Source organism: Anguilla anguilla, chromosome 16, assembly GCF_013347855.1.
Source record: "Anguilla anguilla isolate fAngAng1 chromosome 16, fAngAng1.pri, whole genome shotgun sequence".
Classification (NCBI taxonomy): Eukaryota; Metazoa; Chordata; class Actinopteri; order Anguilliformes; family Anguillidae; genus Anguilla; species Anguilla anguilla.
The window spans coordinates 20,995,384-21,016,924 of record NC_049216.1 but is presented as its reverse complement, the minus strand read 5'-3'; the positions used below and the strand labels follow the sequence as shown (position 1 = coordinate 21,016,924).

The 21,541-nt window shown below is 38.0% G+C and overlaps 1 protein-coding gene across 1 annotated transcript in view; it reads left to right on the top strand.

Moving 5' to 3' along the window:
• LOC118214756 (cadherin-8-like) overlaps positions 1-20,238 on the top strand; it is a 75,311-nt gene extending 55,073 nt beyond the window's left edge. Inside the window, exons 7-12 of the mRNA XM_035394944.1 lie at positions 2,435-2,688; positions 12,256-12,392; positions 14,192-14,313; positions 14,861-14,978; positions 17,805-18,056; positions 18,232-20,238. Coding sequence (XP_035250835.1) covers positions 2,435-2,688; positions 12,256-12,392; positions 14,192-14,313; positions 14,861-14,978; positions 17,805-18,056; positions 18,232-18,725 — 1,377 coding nt within the window. The 3' untranslated portion in view covers positions 18,726-20,238. The remainder of the gene's footprint in view (positions 1-2,434; positions 2,689-12,255; positions 12,393-14,191; positions 14,314-14,860; positions 14,979-17,804; positions 18,057-18,231) is intronic.
• The last annotated feature ends 1,303 nt before the right edge of the window (positions 20,239-21,541 follow it).

Here is a 21,541-nt window from a genome sequence, read left to right as displayed (position 1 = left end):
CCCATAGTACCAGTAGCACGATAGCCTTGTAGGCGAGTAAGATGCAAAAAACGGCTTGTTTTCCACTGCCACAATGCCACAATGGATCTTACTTCCATGGAGCTGGAAAAGCACCTGAGACAAGGGGAGCCTGTAACTTTATAGCAGTCAACCACAAAAGCAAGGGGACACCAATGTTCATTTGCATTGACGCTTGAATCAGAGAGCTAAATGGGGCGATTGGACCAGGGAGCCCATGATAAACATCAGTCTGTAAGCTGCTGTCAAAATATCGGGAGCAAATTATTAAAGATCCTTTCCGCGGCAAGGTTAAAAATATTGATCTAAATGAGTCTGCGGGGGCAGAGAGTCGAATGCAGCTTTGTTGTGGGGTGTAAGCTTTTTATCTCTTACCCCTCAGGCCCATCTGGGGCCTGGGAGTGGAATGCTCTGCTCGCTGTAGCAGCCGTCACTGATCTTTGATGTTCTTAAATGTGCCTTGTGTTTACATACACAGATCCTATGTTGCGTCTCTTGGGGAGCTTTGCGCTCACAATAGCGCTTCCAGCCAAAGCTGCGACAAGGGAATTGTGGATCAGGATGGGTGGGTGGGGGGGAGGGGGGTGGGGGGCGTAGCACAGAGAAACTAGAGCCAGGCACTTCATTTAGCATATGTGCTATTGATAGGGAAACCAAATTGCAGCTCTCGGGATGGAAGCGGGTCAAGTGCCATCAGTGTTGAATCCCCATGAACAATACATGATAAAGCAGTGGCACCACAGTCCAATTTTAGATATGGCCAACAGAGAGGGGTTCATAAATGATAATTGGGCAGAATGGGAATGTTCAAGTCCTCTTTCCAAATGTGTAGCTCTAAGCAGGGAGGGAAAGAGTCATGGTAGGAGTGGCTGTTGTAACCCTTGAATGATGTAGAGACACAGAGGAAGAGAGCACTCAGATTGAAAATAGACTGAAGCAGAGCAACACACACTCTGTCATCAGCCTAAAAAACGTTCAAGGAGACTGCAAGTGTTGCAGAGTGTTTATACATTTTACTGTCATGGCAAAAAAAGAGTAAAAATAACTTAATAAAATAGAACTTTCCTGGTAGCAACTGCATTGACGGGCAAGTTGACTTAATTGTATCAGGAAACCCAAAGCCTTTTTGCTTGCCAGTTCAACTAACGGTTCTGTGTCTCAGGAAACCTTCCATTATCTGCTGTTTTCTGTGCTAAACTAGTATTCAGCTGAAGTTCAGCTCGTCTGTGCTCATAGTCCAGCTGTTTTGTGCAACTTCCTAGCGCAAGGGAGGTTAGCAAAAACAAAAATCTGTGAACAGCTTCCCGGACAGAGGCAGACATGGCTGGAAGATTCTCCCCACCCTGGTGCCCATGTGCCAGAAGTGTAGACTTCAAAGCTCCCCAATTGATGCCAATTCCCAGCTGTGCTCCTCTCACAGCTGGGCCCCCTCTCGGCGTAGCTCCAGCCCCGGCATGGACCAGCCTATGGGACCGCTGTGGTTTGGCCCATTCATTTTCAACACTGCTCCATTCCTTTTTTTTTCTGCCCTTGCTTGTAATTCCCAAAGCCGGCCCCCTTCCCTCCAGCGGTGAGGCCCAGTTTTGATTTCCCTATAAATCGTAGTTATTGAGCATAGAAGTGACTTGATCCCATTATTCTGGTATTATAGGAGCCCCCCAGAGGTGATTTGGAATACGCAAGACTTGGTTGGGGATGGCCGTGGAGACATAGCGCATTGAAGTAATGACATTGTTACACATAGCAAGTGACTTGTGCAGATACTGTGAAATCAGAAATGTCATTTCAAGACTTTTGTTAAATAGCATTTAATGACCATACTGTTTGACTTTGTCAGCTGGTCTGAATGAATACATGTGTATGAATACGTGTGTACACATTTTCATTGTTCAAGTGCAATAACTTTATCACAGGTGTCGTTGGTATCCAAACTCAGCACAAGATTGGGAATTATTATCTGACATTTTCTCACTGTACAACCATTGCCTGCAATAATTTTATAACTATGAAACTGTCAAAATAATGAGCTTCAACATAATTATATTCCCCTAAAGTGTAAACAAACAAATGGCATTGAGCATCATTGCTGTTCTATTTGCAAATAATTTGCCTTGATATTATTAGATTAACCTTATTTACAGCAACGTCTCCATCTGGAACAGGTGTTGCCTCCGCCCAAATTAATAACAGTTTGGTTGCTTCGGGTGAAATTGTGGTTATTACAAATAAATAACCTGTTTAGTTTATTTCTAGTTATTGCACTTTCTTTTATTTAACTTGTGTGAGAGGCATGGATGTGGCACAGCGATAGTGAAACCTGAACCGTCTTCCCAACTTTCAACAGTCAACATTAGGCTCAGTTGTTCGTGCGGCTACAATCATTAGTTAAACCATTTGTCTTTGCCACTCTTAACAGCCCCTGGACTTTGAGATGAAAAAATCCTACACTCTGAAGGTGGAGGCTACCAACATCCACTTCGATCCTCAGTTCAGCAGCAGCGGTCCCTTCAGGGATACTGCCACAGTGAAGATAGCGGTGGAGGATTCGGATGAGCCCCCGGTGTTCTCGAAATCAAGTTACCAGCTGCAGGTTCATGAAAATGAGTCCATTGACACCGTCATTGGGCAGGTAGCTGCCCGAGACCCAGATTCAGCCACCAGCCTCATCAGGTAGGACAGGACATTTTTTCACACTCCCATTGTGTGGAAGAATGTCACAAACCCACTGACTGTTCTTTAATTCCTCAAGCTTTTGCCTCCATTTATGAAATGGCAAGTTTTGTGAATAGTTTTTTTATTTATTTTTTTATTTTAACATTATTCTGTTTTGAACATTCATTGTCGTTTTAATAGTTTCAGTGGCCCTTTGAAATCACATCTGCTATGATTGCAAAAATATCCGTCTCTGCACTTCATTACAACTTTTTCACAAGTTTCTTTTTATGCCATTATAATTAGATCTAATAACACAAGCGAGACAAACAATACAATTTTTGAGTGCTTACTCCCTCAGCTGCATTCCAATAATATGCTTTTTTTCTCCAGGAAAGGGCACCTTGAATGTAGGTTATACAGGCAATTTCTCTCCATCCACTCCAGCATTTCATTAATTCCCCAGTGTCTTTCTGTGTTCCAGGGACAACATTCAACAAGTTGTGTAATTATATGGTGGACAGTGTGGAAGTGAAATGCGTTTACACCAAAAAAAAAACCCTGTATTCTGTAGTCTCGTCTGCTCTGGATTTATATCAAAAATAATTTATTTTATTCAATTTTTTAATGATCACATTTATTTTCAAGGGCAAGACAGTGCTGGGGTATGTCAGTCTTTACCATATGACTTCCAAGATTTAAACTTTTTTTTTTTATTGTGGTACAGGCCATGTTTATGGTTCAGACCACACGCTGTCAAGGTCATGCTGTGGTGTGTGTCATTACACACAGTAAGACACCATGAATAAATGTATAATTATGGAAACAGATGTATTTTGAGTAGCTTTGCAATATAGATATTAAAAATCTTTAATTTTAAAACAAGCTAAATGATGCATGGATGCCACACAAACCACTAACTACAGTTTTTATTTATTTTAACAATCACAGTCCAATAAGTATGCCCCACATTGTCGAAAGTTCCCTCTGTTTCAAGTTGGACATAGAGGACACTGAAGACACTGAACCAACATGTTTATAACTGCTGATAATACAAAACCTTTTTATTGCAAGTTTGTTATACTGGCTGCAAACAGTTCCAAGGTGTTGACCCCATCCCTTCAGGGGGAAACTTGCCAGCAACACCATGCATCTGAACAGTGTCTTCATGGGGGCGGATTAAAGCCAGGAGCAGATGATTCCAGACCCCCTTTAAGACCCAAGGTCAGGAAGCTGATGAACACGGAGAAGTACGAGTGGAAAAACAAAGCTCTCAAACTCAGCAGGGGGCGAGTGCTCAGATAACATTTGACCGTGCTCTGTAGACAGTTGGTGGGCAATTAGTGGCCGGGGTGAAAAATTGTGGATTGATGACACAGCAAGGAGTTCCTGATACAACTTGTATGTTATTTTATTTCAGTCTGGAGGTTCTAGTTAATGTCAATTTGCTCCTATTAGACAATGTCATGGTAATTGCACACAGGTGTTTGGTGTTGACTTTATTTACCCTTCAGGGGGACACTACCTGTCAGAATGCATGTCTGAACAGAAGATTAAGGCCAGCAGCAACAAGTACATGAAATCTTGATGAATTTTCAAACGACACTAACCTACTCTGTCACTACAATGAGTCTGACATTACAGCCAATATTGAGTAGCAATACAAATGACTGAAAGTAGGACTATAGGTGCAGTCGGGCCCTGCACCACTGATACAGTACAACTTGGTCGTACATAGAGACACCATTAAAAAACATTCAACTTAACATCCAAAAATTGGACAGACATAATCAAATTGGGAGTTAATCCCCTGCCCCCTCATTTATTCACCTTTTGCGATGGTATAAATAGCACATTGCCAGTAGGGACTATAAAATGAATCTGATAAAAGAATGCTGTAAAGTGACCTTGAGCCAGTATGGTAAAGAAACAAACACATTGACAAACCTCCAGGGTCCAAGGCTCAGACAGGGCCAGGTCTAGGCAGTGAGAGGAAGCTGAGGAAGAATTTGGCAAAATCCATAGCCAGCCAAGTAGAGCTTAATATAAACAACAGCGTTAAGACAGTGCAAATGCTCCTCATCACATTAAAACGTCTGGCTGTGTTTTGTGTGTCACCCATACACACTGCTCCAGTAGAACTCTCGCACACATGCATACAAAATTCCCCAATTCTCATACATTTCTTGTTAATCTGGAAGCCACCAGTAAGCTTTATTTAAAAAAATGCATTTAATTATTTATTTTTTAAATTCTGCTTGTGATTGACGTCCATATCCATTGTTAAATTTTATGTCTGTATTTTATTTTTGAAAATAACTTTCTTTAACTAGGTATATTGTGTCTGTTTATCACTACACAGCGGATTCACAAGCATTCAATGGATTCTAGAAGCATTAAATACACTAACAGACTCAAATTAGATTTGATTTTCCACTGCAGTGAGCTAAAATGTCTCAGTAAGTAGTTTAGAAAAACCACTCTGTACACCCTGAAAATATGTCCACACCACGCTCGGCTCAGCTCACGTTATGTCGGATGATTAACAGCATTGATGATGCTGAAATGACCTTATAAATAAAATGTTTACTTTTCAGCCAGTCTGCCATGTTTGGCAAACTAAATGATGGAGTCCAAACCAAATGGCTACAAAACACCAGGATTTAATTAATGAACCATTTCCTCCCCTCATGTGGTTTGCCAACACCAGTACACTATCCAGCAGAATGTAGCTTCATATCAAGTTAAGGTACATCTTTTCCAATGCCCTGTTTATAGTTGTGAAATATGATATGACATTAATAGCAACATAACATGACAGTTTTACAGTATGACATAAAAGTGAAATATAGCACTGTAAAACAAGGCCTTCAATTAAAAGCATCCATTACATTATAGCATTTACAGTACATGTTGTAAATATTGCAATCTCTCTCTTTCTGTATATATATATATATATATATATATATATATACACACAAACACATACACACATAGTGTAGTGCGTACCTATTTGGACAGTGACACAGGTTTTGTACTCTGTACATTGGATTTGAAAAGAAATGGCTGCACAGCACAAAGCCCCGTAACACTGTACACATTTTCGTTCATAGGTTCAAGATGAACAGTATAATCAAGCTTAGAAAATGATCATGTTGAAAGAAAGCATTGGTAATGAACACAAAGGGGCTTATATAAGAATTGTGTATGCTAAAATTTGTGATGAATGCTGCCATTTTATGGTTACTACACCATACTATCCAAGATTATTATTCTACACAAAGAACTATTCACAAGAGACTCCTTTGAAGGTCCCAAAAGGTATTCAGCATCTTTACTGACCTCAGTAAATCCAGTCTCATGTGAATCTGTTCATTTTTATATTCACTTGACATTATCCCTATTTTGCTGGGATTTTATGTGCTGTTTTTCTGTGCATCTCAGAGAACCCCCTGGGTTTAGAGGTCTTTTCTCTTCTTCCTGCAAGTCAGTGAAGATGGAAGATTTTAAACCAGCAACCTTTAGACAAATCGGTGCTCCACTTTCCTTGTAGAATAAAGGAAATATAGTGAGACAATTAGTTTTGTAGTGATGTGTCAATTTATTTTGTTCTTTCTAAGTTATATTTTCGTAACCTGGCATATTGTCGTTTCAGCTCTATACTCCAGCACATTAGATTTGAAACTAAACAATGAATGTGAGGTTAGTGCTGGTTGTCAGCTTTAATTTGAGGGAATGTACACCCATATCAGGGTATGTGATCCATGCAGGAATTGCAAGCCCTTGTTTTACATAGTCCCCCATTTTAGGAGAGCAAAAGTAATGGGACAACTGGCTGCTCAGTTATTTCTTGGCCAGCTGAGTGTTTTTGAATCATTATTTCATGCACAAGAAAGCTAACAAAAGGTCTAAAAGTTGATTCAAGGTGAGGAATTAGCATGTGAAATCTGTTGCTATTGTCAACATATTGCTTTGGTTGTGTTCAGGAAAAAGGGGGTTTAAAGTCCAGCATTATACTGAATGAAGATGGCTCTGCCTTTAACTGCTTTTGTAAAATGCCCTTTTGTGACATGCATTTGCCAGGACAACTGACATTGTACAAAACAAGTAAACTTTCCATATAAATGACATTTACTTTGATGGAAATAAAATATAAACGCCATATTAGCACATGTGTAAAAGGTTTTGCAGTGGCAATTTCCCCCTGTGAGATCACATTTAGAAAAAAAGCCTATCTAAACATTTCGGTGAAAGTAGGTGGAGGCAGGAGGACACAGAAGTAGAAAGAAGGTACATGCAGAGGGAGTAGGATCATCTAAAACGGCCACAGATGAAAAACAAGAACCTTAAAAACGTTGTTTAAATTTAGAGAAGAAACAGAGATTTAAAAAAAGTAATTCTGTATGCTTTGCAATACAATTTGCATTAGATTCAACTAAAACATATAACTCCTCTTCTGATTGTGCATACATATCGTTGCAGCTACAGTATATGCTGGTTTAAGCTTCCACTCAACAGTTTGGTGGACCAGCTGCCCCTGAAGTAAAACTTTTCTGTTTTGTACAGATATAATGGTAAAAGCCTACATGTTTGGAGGACTAAACGTGAAATAAATAAATAAATAAGAAATTATAAATAAATACTTCATTTTAGTTTGAATTAAATAATTCACACCTTGTGACTGTCCTTATACTGTCCTCTTCAATAACGTTATCATTTAATTAGAAAATAACATCTATTTCCAAATGCCTTTTTCCATTTCATAATGACACTTTTCCAAATGACTTATTTCCAAATGGAATTGTTATTTCTGAACTCCCTTATTCATTTCATAATCAGACTTTTCAAATGGTAAGACTTCCTGTCAATCAAGTGGGGCTGGACTCTACCGACTGACAGGGTAATTTTTTTTTGATCAATTGCTTCATCTTGTTCAAAGAGCAGTGCCTGGCACTACCGTTTTGGAAGTTTGATTTAAAATGAATAAGTATGTTTGAGTCCGTAAACTAAAATTAATTGAAGTTGCAAGTTGTTCGAGTTAATTCTACAGATTTAGCCATTAACCACGAGGAATCAAGGACATGTATAATAGGCAAATAGAACCTCCTTGCTCTTTAAAGCATCAGTTACAGATGTGGCTGATGGGGAGCGGTGGATCCACAGGTCAATCAATAATGTCAAATGTTCTGAAAAAATACTTTGTAATACGTCCCACTGTTTCCTAGCTCAAGAATCTTTTGGGATCCTCCTAGCTCCTTGCTGCTAGTTCCTACAAGGATAAATTAACGGGTTGGAATGCCCTTAAAGACAGTGGACCTCAATCGACTTCTGAGTCAGTCAAGCACCGAGGAGACAAGGATGGATAAAATAAGTGATTGAAATGAGCCCATACACTCACCGAGCCTCTTTAAGTAGACTACTTTTCAAGTTTTTGTACCAATTGAATCTTTCAGTACATTTTGTTCAATGAGTGTTTTAGTACATTCAGAACATTGCACTTTGTACGTCACTTTGGATAAAGTGTCTGCTAAATAAATGTAATCTAATGTAATTCAGTAAAACCAGTACATTTTGTTAATTGAGTCTTCAGTACATTCGGTACAAACAAAATTGAATGAAACAAATGAATGACCGGTCAGATGCGCTTGTGTTCCAGCACAGACTACACAAGCGATTTTGTATCAATGATTTAATGCCATTGATAGTATTTGCAATGCCTTAATGACTAGTGATTGCAAGTACACCTGATGTTTACACTTTAATCATTTTGTGAAATGTCTTGTCATTATAGGGGAGATGTGAACTAGTCCAGGCAGCACATGGGCTAATAGGGACAACAAGGCAGAGGTAGTTCAGCTCATTTGGCAAATTGAATCTGTCCAGGTGCTGAAATTTAGCTTCAGTCCCTACCATTGAAAGTTTGGAATGTATCAAGTTTAAGAAGTAATTGCTCAAAAAGATTTGTTCATTCAATTTGGAACAACACTGCCTAGAGTATGGAGTCTGGGCTAATATCAGCCAACTCCGCTCATTAAAGTTGGCTACCGATGCTACTGTCAATGTTGTAACGTTATACTATTCAGATCAGGAAGGGCGAGGCAATACGTCTACTGATTGTATGATACAGGCATTTTCTATACACAAGACAAGAAAAGTTTTTTAGCCAGTGGGATGTCTGTTTTGCACTATGTGGGTAAAAAACAACAAAAGAATGATAAGTTTAGCAAAAACATGCATGTTGGACCAAACTAATCAAACTTTTAATTGCTGGACGCAAGTCAAAAGTAGCTTTCTAGCTTGTCAGTTTCCAAGTGACAGCCATGAAGACCGAGTGCTAACCAGGCACTGTGCGTAGAGTGCCTAATGGTATTAGCTCTGCTAGCTTGCTAGCTAGGTAGATAGCAATAGGTTTTTAATTGGAAGTGTTCTTAATTAGTTACCAGCAGATGAATAATGAATTTAAAAAGTTAAGAAAACTTGTTTAAGTTTGAGTGCCGAATCAAAATACTAATTTTCTAGTAGCTAGTTAAAACTGGCTAAAACTAGCCAGGAAGACAGCTCATCAACCCTGCTGGCCAGGAACTGCAAGTGGAGTGGCTGGTGGCTTTAGCCCAGAGATGTTCCTAGCTAACATAATCTAGTTAGCCTGATAATTGGCTGTAATATCGCAATGACCAGCTTAATAATGAATAAACAATGACGCAAACAATTGAGTGTTGGATCTACATAACAGCACTTTCATTTGGTAGTCGCAAGTTAAAACTAGCTTCTAGCATTGTCATTATGAAGCTTACCTTTGCATTTTTGAGTAACCAATGACTAAGAGTGACCCTGCCCTGCTCGTGTGAGAGGGAGTGGGGGTTTTGGGAGACCAACCACGACCGAACAGGGGTTCTTTAAGCTGTTCATAGTAGTAGAATAACCACTAAGTATCAAGAGACAAAAGGACAGGGGAAAAAGAACAAAAAAAAAGAAAAAACACTCCTAAGGGAGAGTATCCCAAAGAAAAGCCCTAAACAACCCACGTACTGGGTAACAAACAAAAGCTTAAGGAGTATGAGTATAACAGTCTGGAAACATTGGAGAACGTGAGAACTTTAAGAAGCCCTCACACAGAGAACTGTGAAAATAATCACTAGAGAGAGTTGTAGAAATGAGCAAGGACAGTAGTGCTAACTTTGTAGCCCACAATCCAATAACCTCTCAGTTTAAAGTTCAGTTCCGCAGTAACTCTTCGCGTAAAACAAAGGACGCAGAAGAGGAACTGGTCTAGTACTGGTCTAGTACTGAACAAACACTAAACCTCTTACCAAACAGCCCAAGTTACCGGCTTTCATGTAACGCAAGTGACACTGAAGCAAAGCTTATCGGCTTGCTAAGTGTTTAAATAGAGAGTCAACAGGTGCAAATAGTTAAAGGGGATTTGCACGCGTATAATTCAATCAAGGAAAAGAAGAAAACTATATGGCCGTAATAACTGATGAAAAGGCGCAGAACAAAACCAATGGCCGTAATAACCGAAGGAAAGGCGCAGGAAGGAAAAGAAATGGTGGTATCAGCCAAAACCATGACATCATGTTGATTGATAGGAGGTCTTACCATTTTGAAAGGTCTCATTATGACATGAAAAAGGAAGTTCAGAAATAAAAACGCCATTCAGAAGTAGGTGTCATTTTGACATTTAAAAAAATCCATCCAGAAATGCAGCATGTTATTATGAAATTGAATATTGTGAAAAGGACAATCACGAGGCGTCAATTACTTAATTATTTGGAAATAAAATGAAGTATTTAAATATTGGCCAATTTCTTCATTTATGAATGTATTTATATAATTCCATATTTATTTATTTATTATTTTATTTTGGCACGTTTAGTCCTCCATATACATGTCATTCAAGTAGCCCTGTACCTGCCTGGTTCACTGTCCTCTATTTACAATATCTGACATCTCCTCTGTAAAATTTGTGAAGGCTACAATACTCACTATAGCACTTGAATTGTGGTGAAGCCTTATTATCTGGTTGAATCTGCCAACATTTTCTAGTTTCAGGAAACCATGTTCTAAGGAGCTGACCACTGCTCTGATCTGTGCTGGTGAAACTTTCTTCTGTTCAGGCTTTTATTTCGCTCTATGACTAGGCTTGGTGGGACATGTTTTATGTTTTATTATTTCACTGCTTAATATCAATGTTTATTTTATGTCCACATTGCAAACATCATAATTCATTTACATAACATCTCAAAGCAAAGGATGAACTGATTAATCTGTAAATCTAAATAAAGACCAATTAATGTTTTGCACTGCAGTATAGTAAAATGTCTGCAGTATAGTAAAAAAAAATGCTGTTGTAAAACAAAATATAAAACAAAAGTTGTATTGCAGGGGGTCCTGTCTTAGCAATAGAAGTAAAATAAATTTTAAGAAATCACCCAGATCCTCACAGCAAGACATTGCTTCCCAACTCCCCCTTTATTCTTAATATCCTGAACCAGTTAACCTGAATGAAAATCTGAATATTAAAAAATATGTTATTGAGTTTGCCATTGGCATATAAGAGACCAAGTAAGAAACCGAGAAACAAGTTTAATACAGAACTATGGAACATAGTGGAACATGTTTACAAGCACATCGTAGAAATTTGAAGTCTTATTTGGTATGTTTAACCTTGATTGGAAGGTTGGAATAGCCTATAATACTTTTTGAAGAATGTGATATTCTGATATTTATATGCATGTACATTTGTATGTATGCATTAGCAAATGTGTGTGTGTGTGTGTGTGTGTGTGTGTTTGTGTGATGGGGTGGGGTGGGGACACCTTCAAGTCCTTTTAAAAAGGCTTTGATTGACACATGGCAGAAAGTTTCTAGGTTTTTATCTCGCATCACAAGGAGAAGCTGTCAAGGCAGTCTCAGATCTGCTTTCTCTCCTGGAAAATGCTCCCAGGTGGCCGCTGCTGTCTGCTTGTCTTTAGTGCGATGCAAGTCTGTAGGGTTCTCTTCCAAGTGCACCTGTCTTAGTTCCACATCCTTTCTTTTTTCCACCTCAGAAATATCACAACTCTGCGTGCCTCCTCATTCAGAATTAGGCCAATGACTAATATTTTAATTTTGTTTTAGCACTTCCTTATCCTTGCAGTGCTTGTGCCTCCTTGGTGCAATTAGATTGGAAAGGAGCAGTTGGATTTTTAGGAAGAAGTGGTGTGGGTGGGTGGTGGACATGAGCAAGGGGTGAGAACACAGTGATGTGTTGACTCGTTTGGTGAGTGCTTCACTAATGGTTTGTTTTAGAAAGAGCGGCATTAATGAGAGAGTATTTAGAGACTCAACTGGCCTCCCATCTATTTCAGTTCTTAAATATTGGGCCTCTTATACACGAAAGCATTTAAATGTCTTCCCGTCTAATCTGAAGATAGTAATTAATCCTCAGGTGATAATTATTGAGTTCTCACAGCTTTTAACATATATTAATCTGCAGGAGCCACTGATGAACAAGGCACTATTAGGCAGGTGCCAAGGGGATTGTTTTTTAATAGTCAGTTGTGAGTGGAATACACAATTTTTTTCACAGTGCTGTTTTTGCAGGTACTTCATCGATCGACACACAGACCTTGAGAGGCAGTTCAATGTTGATGTTGATGATGGGAGGATAACTCTGGCCAAGCCACTTGATAGGGAGACAGATATGTGGCACAACATCACTGTGACAGCCACAGAAGTCAGTAAGTATTTTTTTAAACTAAAAAAGTACATGTTTATTTGATTTATATATAATTTTGTATATACATTTAAAATCTTTATTCTATCACTTTTACATGGTGATTCCACAAATAACATATTTTGTAGGGATTTACTACACAGTTTATTCATTGTTTACCAAATGCATCATATGGTGCCTACAAATACTGTCTGAATCCAAAGGGTGAAACATTTGATTATCTTTAGAATTTCAATTACATTACATGTCTGAGTGCCTTAGATTAACTTTAAATATGTTTTAAGATAAGGTTTCTTGAAATTCATGAACAGTAACACTGGATGATTTTTTTTTCAGCAATGTCATTGGATAAAATAGGATAAAAGAAAATCTGGGAACTAGACACCTGAATAGCTGCATTTACACATTTAGTGTCCCGGAGGTTATTCAAAGATAAAGCTGAAATGACTTTTATATCCTAAGATGTGCAGGACATTTTCCAAACATTTATTATTCTGTAAATCAACAGAAAAAAAGCTACTGTCATATAATATTAAGCTAATATCAAGCATCAGTAGCAGATGAGATGGCAGACTAAATAAAAAAAGACACTCACACAGTTGAAAATATAATATATCTCTAAATATATTTGTCATGCCGCGTTGTATACACTTTCTTTGCTTTCATGCCCTTCGGCTAAGTGTGGCTGTGACTCCCCGCAGCAGTGTCACTGAACACACCTAACAGAAATGCACCAAAATAAATACACCCATGTTTACCATACTTTGCTTTTTTAAATCAAAAAGAAAAAAGGCTACCTGTCTGCTGTGAAGAAAAAGGATTGCACACCCTGTCCAATTCCGTGACAGTTTGCCACCCAAATGGCACGGTGTTCTGCTGCTCGCTCCAGATACTATCTGACTAATCAGATTGAATTTCTGGCTGGCGCAAACTGGGCTGCTTTCACAGGCTGCTTGACATGTGCCAGACTGTGGGCACCACTGCTGTCCTGGGCTGGGCACATTCACCTGCTCTCAAACCCGCACAGCTCCTCTCCTAAAGATTACAAGGGATTCAGATTGTATCGGGGTATCACTACACACAACAAAACATTTTACTTTTAAATATTGTTATTTTTTATTGATGCCCCTAAGCCCTTTCATTATATGCGAGTTTAATTAAGGAAATATGCTTTTTTAAAATAAAAAAAGATATATTTTATGTGTCATAACTGACAGAGATAACATTTCACTATAGAGAGAAAAGCTGTTAAAATGTGTCAGTCCTCTCAAAGATCCTTGGCACATTAATTAATCTGAGTCCTTAGTGGTCAGACATGATCTCTATCACTGTACCCTATAAATTCATCTATGTCAACAGCAATGATGCTGCCATAGCACGCCCTTGTCCAAATGACGAGATAATAGCTTTAAAAGTTAGTGGTTGCTGAGCTGATTAAAGGCAATTTACAGAGGCCTCAAAAGAGACCATAAATTACAAGCAATGAATAATTCCAATAAACCCTAATCTAATTAAATTGGCCTTTATTGTCTTTTAGAGTTCGGCTGCCACCATTTCATTAAAATGCATATTAAAAAAAAGCCTCATGTATAAACCATGAGAGTTGAGCAGGGAATTTCAAAAGCACTTTGTATATGATAGATGTGTGTTTGTACTTATTATTAACTCGCCTGGGTTCCTGTCAAACCTGGGGATTGAAGAAAATGCAGCATGAATGGGATTTTTGAGTCTTACCAACATATTTAGTGGGGATTGCACTATTAGTATGTGATATTATGTTTCTTTCTTTTTTTCTTCTTCTAGAGAATCACAGCCAGATCTCTCGAGCCATTGTTGCCATTCGAGTTTTGGACATTAATGACAATGCCCCTGAATTTGCCACAGAATTTGAAGCTTTTCTTTGTGAAAACAGCAAACCTGGGCAGGTGGGTATATCGATCAGGGCAGTTGCCCCTCTTTGTCTCAGTGTTATTTATCAGCTATTGTCAAATATTGCTTACTTTATTTACCCAAAAAGTGGGCAAACATGCAGCATTTTGACCATATATTCTTCTCTGAAATTTGAGATGAAAAATGAAAATAGAATAAATGTATAATTCATATTTCTGGAGCCCCCTTCACCTCCTTGGGATGGGAAAGTGCATTGGGAACTGACACATTCGGTTTGGACTACAATACAAGTTCTGTCAGCCTTTCCCAGCTGATTCTTAAAATGTATTCTCACAAGACAGACCTGTAATTTTAGAATGGCAATGGCCAGAAAAACATTGTAAAAAAGAGAACTTTGCTCTTCGCTGGCAGATATTTGCATTTAGAGAATAAGCACAACTTCTGCCCAGATAGAAGTTATTTCAAATTTAAGAGTAAACTCTTTTTAGCACAAAAACAACAGAATTTTATTGGATTACCAAAATAACAGCAATGGATGCATTTTTGTTAAAAGGTCCGTTTTTGCATCATGTTTCTCTGCAGGTCATACAGACCGTCAGTGCGGTTGATAAGGATGACCCAAAGAATGGACATTCCTTCATCTACAGCTTAGTGCCAGAAATGTTAAACAATCCTAATTTCACAATAAAAAACAATGGAGGTAAGCAAATTCAGTGCAGGTATTCACAGCATTCTTAAAAGTATGAACAGACATCTGCAAACGAAAAGTTCATTTACATCCATACCCCAAAGGGATTATCCGGTAATTAAAATAAATAAATAAGAAATAAAAACACACAGACACACATAAACACTTGGATTTGAGCACCCTGCAGTTAACAGATGTGCTATTGTCTGACATCAGCTATCCTTTAATGCACTGTGCATTTTGAAAGAAAGTGAGTGAACGAGATCCAAATCCTCTCAATAGTCATGTAACTCAATGCAGGGTGACTTCTTGTGTTGTTGCAGCAGAGCAGATGGTGCTAAATTTGTTTGCTAAATACCGTGATTGGTTTAGCAAGCTATCTTGGGTTTTTTTTCTCTCCTCCATCACACTTTCTGAGGAGCCTGCACTCAGCCTGATGTTACATAATGTTTTCAAAGAGCTTGGGGTGAAAAATCTTCATCTGGTAACTTCCGTCTGTTCTGGTATGAAAGCTGCAGGCAAGAGGACCTGCTGTTGGCTCAAAATCACGCCTGTTCTGCTGGCGTAAGAACAACTCTGCCTCTTTTTCCATAAGTCAAAGCATGCCATGACAGAGGCAGATTCCTGCGACAAGTATTTCAAAGTTTAAAAGTGTTAGAAAAAGTTGCATAAAGATATACATCTTTGTGGAGGAAAGAGGTGTTGCATTACAGCACAATTTACTGCTTAAAAATCCCAGACTGAATCTGTTCATGGGGATTTCACAGATTTCAGATTGTATCACTCCTCAGAGAGGTCAAATATTTACTAAGGGCTAAAACAGGGTTCAAGCACAACAAAAAGAGAGTTCTGTAATGACAGCAAGGTGCATAATTGCATTGCATTTCAACATTTGGCAGGTGCTCTTTTGCATAGATGACTTGTTAAACATACAATCCACTTACAAAACTCAATATTTTATTGAAACAATTCAGCACTGCCCCACAACCTTTGACTCAACATTTTAACATATCAGAGAGGTGGCTCAGGATACAGGTTATACCTGGGCTAACAAGGTGTTGTTATTATCTCCCCTCACACGCAAGTTGTACAGCACACAGTAAAATATCCGAGATATGAAATGGTTTCAATTTTAGAAGGGCTGTGAACATACAACAATTTTAAGAATTAAAATCCTTTCTTTATTGAAATTATATATGTATGCTCATAATTTAGATAATAGTTTCACAAAGAATTAACACTTTTAAAAATAAGTAGCTATAATCAGTAATCCAGAATTTATTAGAATAGTCTGTTTCTATTGCCATGTCAGCTCTCATTCTGCCTCATCTTTATATTAAACTCTACTGATTTATATTCATTAGCAATAGTGCATGTTTTTCTCATTTTAGAAATATTTCGATTGGCGGTATCAATAGGAAGTTTCCATTTGTTTAATGCTGACTTTGGTACAGTCAGTGTAAGGAGCAGTTCTGGTGTGTGTGTGTGTGTGTGTATGTGTGTGATGATTATTGCAATATATGCACATCTTAATGTGTTCATATGGTACATTTGATTCTTTCAATTTTAGATAATCCTTTATTTCTAATGACATGCTGCCATAGGCATTGTACTTCCCCAGCTCGTAATGACGCATAACAAAAATGGGACTTTAATTATTATGATAAATCAGTTCTGTGCATCTGCAAATAATTGCTTTGTTGTCAGGGAGAGGGGAAAAAAAATGCATTTCTGATTATTAGCGTTCATGAGAATAAATGGCTTAGCCATGAGTGTGTTTCATTACTATTTTCTCCATAAATAACTATACCTATCTTCCAGGGTGCCCTTTACTGTTATGGACTACAATGAGTTCACTTATTGTAATTAGCATTTATAGTGTCAAAAAATATTAAGTTGGAAGAAACACAAGGTACTTCCAGTGCCATACACTTGTGTAAAATAATTACTGCTACTTCACTTTAATTGCTTTTCATTGTCATCCCTTCCTTATTTGCCCCCTTCTCTTCAGCATGAAATAGGAATCAGTTTACCAACACTGTAAAGTTCAAGATTTGAAAAATGTATTTAAAAATTAAGTTCACAGGTTCTGTCTTATTGGGCGATGGGAGAATCTGGGCTTTCATATGTTTGTCAAAATGTGAATATGAAGTGGATAATGAACCTAAACCTTTATATAAACATCAGTTGTGGCACTTAACCATTTGTTCCTGCTTTTCTAACTAAACTTTCCCACTTTCCATGTAAAAACGTCTCCCCTGTCAAATCCATGAAATGGAAAATGTTTCATTGCGCTTCAGTAACAGTGTTTCTTTATATGACACCACCATTGGCATGCTGTGTTAAAGTGACAAAGTTTCAGCTTTTCTATACAGTTGGTAAGCACTTACTGATGATCACCTAATTGTGTGTACTTGATTAGGAACACCTGGTACTAATGACTTTCTTCATTGATATGGAAGTGGTGAAGGTGCACTTTCACATTCCACATGACTTTTGGCTGAATACATGTGACACAGTAAACTTTGTGTAAGAATCAAATAGATTGATCTACTGTTTTGATTTGGTGAGGGCAAGAATATGGTTAGTTATGTCCGAATATGTAAAAAAAGAGCATATTTTCTTTTTCACATACTGTATGTATACTGCATATGATAAAGTTTCACCAAATGAAGAATCTGGATTTGCAGAGAATTGCCATTTCAAAATAAGTAAAAAGCAGGATATGATATGATGGAGCAAATGATTAAGCTGATGGCTTTCATGGATGGTCACAGGTGCAGAACTCAGCCTGCCATGGAAGCCAAGCTCAACAACGTCTTTGTCTCCATTCCACAGACAACTCTATCAGTGTGCTGGCCAAGCACGACATGTTCCGGCGACAAAGGCAGGAGATGTACTACCTGCCCATTGTTGTCAGGGACAATGGAAACCCACCTATGAGCAGCACCAACACCCTGACCATCCGGGTGTGTGGCTGCAGCAAAGATGGCATCGTCCAGTCCTGCAACGTGGAAGCTTATGTTCTGCCAATTGGACTCAGCATGGGAGCCTTAATAGCTATTCTTGCATGTATAATCTTACTCTTAGGTATGTCTCCTTTACAACTATCTACTACAAAGTGCTGTTTGACGTTAACATATTCATACATTGTGAAGAGAAAAAAACACATTTGAAAACAAATGCTGGTTCAATTCAAGTCAATGTAAATGTAAATAATATGTACTTTTTCTCTTGTGCTTACTGGGTGTCTGCATTTTTCTAGTCATTGTTGTCCTTTTCGTGACACTTCGGAAACACAAAAATGAGCCTCTGATAATCAAAGACGATGAGGACGTCCGAGAGAACATCATCCGCTACGATGACGAGGGTGGTGGCGAGGAGGACACAGAGGCCTTCGACATCGCCACACTGCAGAACCCTGATGGCATCAACGGCTTCCTTCCACGGAAAGACATCAAGCCAGACCTGCAGTTCATGCCAAGGCAAGGCCAGCACTCTGGCCCCAATGGTGTGGATGTGGATGAGTTCATCAACGTGCGGCTTCATGAGGCGGACAACGACCCCACGGCACCCCCTTATGACTCCATACAGATATATGGCTACGAAGGGCGGGGCTCTGTGGCTGGCTCATTAAGCTCCCTGGAAACATCATCCTCAGATTCAGACCAAAACTATGACTACCTCAGAGAATGGGGTCCACGTTTCAGAAGACTGGGGGAGCTCTATTCAGTGGGTGAGAGCGACAAAGAGACTTGACCACAAATCCACAGTGACCCTTTGTCATTGCCCGCATACTTACATGTAATGCTAGGGTTACCAGATATTAGAAACAGCTATTAAAAAGGGGCCACCTTTTTAAATTAGTACAGGAAAGCATAGTGTTCATCTACCATATCAAAAGCATTGTAACGTTGAGCCAGACTAAACAATGTCTATATTATGAGGTCTATGATTCTTGTGGAATGTGAATTAGATTTTGTTGAGTGTCTAGCAGTATTTCGGGTATTTTGTTGTTCACTGTGACCTCAAGAACATTAAGACCTGGATTCTTGATAATTGCTGGAATAACTAAGTTTGAGAACACGAGGGACATGGCACCAACCACTGAGACTGTGCAGGTCTGTGGAGGGCATAGAAAAAATGCCACTCTCTTGAGTAGTCTAGTTTTCAAATTCATGAACCATCGCCTAGCCAATGGGAGAGGAGGGGGTAACCAATAGTATTGGCTGATTGAACGAAAATAGCAATATACAGTCTTCAATACAATTGTGAATGTACGTATTATTTTAAAAATGACAATATTGGCTTTAATAGGAATTTGTTGAGATAACATTTGATACCAGGTGACCACCTTTATTATATAAACTGGATGAGCCAACTGGCTTTCTTTATACAACTTTATATTGATGTGTTCCAAGTGCTGCTTGGATAGTTTGCCTATAGTGGAAAAATGATAATTTGAGATGAAGTGAGGCCATTTTTTGCCTAAGCGAGTATCAAATACAATTGTATTCAAGATGTGTTTTTTAACGATATGCAGTTCTGTCGCTATAATATTTAGACCTATGTTTTATACTGTAACTTATTTGTGCTACAGATATTCAATGGGTGTAATTTGCTTTCATTTTTCTAGCGTTCTTTAGGCTAGTTATTTGATTTAAGAGAACTCAGATGTTCAGATAATGCAGTTAATATGGTAATTTGCAAACATTATCAATTTTAAATTCGTAAGAACTGCTAAACAGTATACTTGAGAGCTATATTAACACGTACATTGTACATACACACAGTTACCAGTGATCATTGAAGCACAATAACTTGGACAAATAAGTTAATGTGAATATTTGACCCCTGAACATTCAAGTAGTTATTTTTAACTACTTTAGGCTGCTTAACTTAACCAGTGGGAAAACAGAAAGACGTGCTTATTGTGCTACACTGTATATTAGACATGTACATAGAATTATTGATAAAGTTATTAGCTTTTCTCTGAAGCAAACTGAGGTTTTGTCAATGCCCATTAGCTCTTGCACACGGGAATCTGAAACAGCTTTTAAGCTGTGAGCATACTCAGTTTGTACCAATACAGTATATGCCAGTTGTCAGTAGACTTGACAGTAAATCTGAATTAGTCTTACATGCATATCATATTTTCTACCGTGCTTTAAGGCTTATAATCTTGTATGTTTAATTATTTACTCTATGTATTGTTATCAAAGATATCCCTGTATTGTTTCCTACTTTGTGAAATATATTTTTATAAATACTTGAGGGTGTGGTCTTCTTGAGCACCAGTTATGTCATGCAAAATGTTTCATAGTGGAGCAGGCATTCACTAAAACCCTGTTCTTCCTCTTCATATAAATATGGTTTAGAAAAATTGTTCTTCGCCACGAACCTCTGTTTCCTGAAGAGCAAAGATGACAGGTTGTAAAAATAATAATACAAGATTTGTTGAATATAATTCCAAGAACATGTACTATTCATAAATGTCATGTGAAAAATTACAGCAGTTGCCTTCATGCTTTGCTGGGTGCTAAAACAATTCTCAACGGTTTGCAGCTTGACAGCATCTGGAACTGCAAATAATTATAGTGGCTATATGTCAACAACTCACCCTCTCTTGCTTCAGGAATCATAATCTACTTGTATAATTCATGTAAAAATTATTCATAATTACTCATCTAATATCAGTACTGCACTTTGGAATTCTGGACTCAAAACGTAGACAGCCTGCACTAAAATTCATTATCCGTTAAACGTGGCTTCCTGCTCAAGCATCCTCCTTTCCAAGTCATAGGTTTGCAGAACATATATTAGTGCACATTACCTCTCATGCTAGAGTCCATTCAAGCCATATATTTGAGCAAAAATTTAAAAAAAGTAAAATAAATAAATCAATAAAAAAGCTATCCCTTCAGAATTACACCTCAGTTCTAGTAATGATATGTGAAGTCACAATATTAATCTACTTATTTATGTATTTATATTTTAGTGTCAATACTAAATTCTGTATGCATATCTAAATGAAAATTAGTAAAACATTATTTTTATTCACAAAACACTGATACTTTAATGAACCTATGCGCACTTCTTCCAGAATAAGTTTGGTACAGGGTAATTGCTCATCTCATTTTATTTATTTTTAAATGTGCTTTAAAAAAAAAAAAAAAAAAAAGCAAACTCTAACCTAGTGATTCTGTTCTTGAGGCTTAGCAGTGGTTTGCAGTGGTAGTATTTGACTCATCTATGCCTACATCCTGGAGACTATTCTTGATTTGTCTGACAGTTGATGTTTTTTCTTCACAATTGAAAGTAATCTTCAGTTATCCACTACACTGGTCTTCCTTGGTCAACCAGGTAGTTTGCCATTGCTGACCATATAACTCATATGATGGGATTTGATTATACTCCTCAGACTCACATTCTTTGTACAATACTTTTTGATGGAGCTTTAATTATCTGTCCCTCATCATGTTACCAGACAAAGGAAAGGCTTAAAGGCATTGTATCCCCTTTTTTAAACTCACACGCCTTTTAAATGAGTGATTTTATCTTATTAAGCCTTAGCT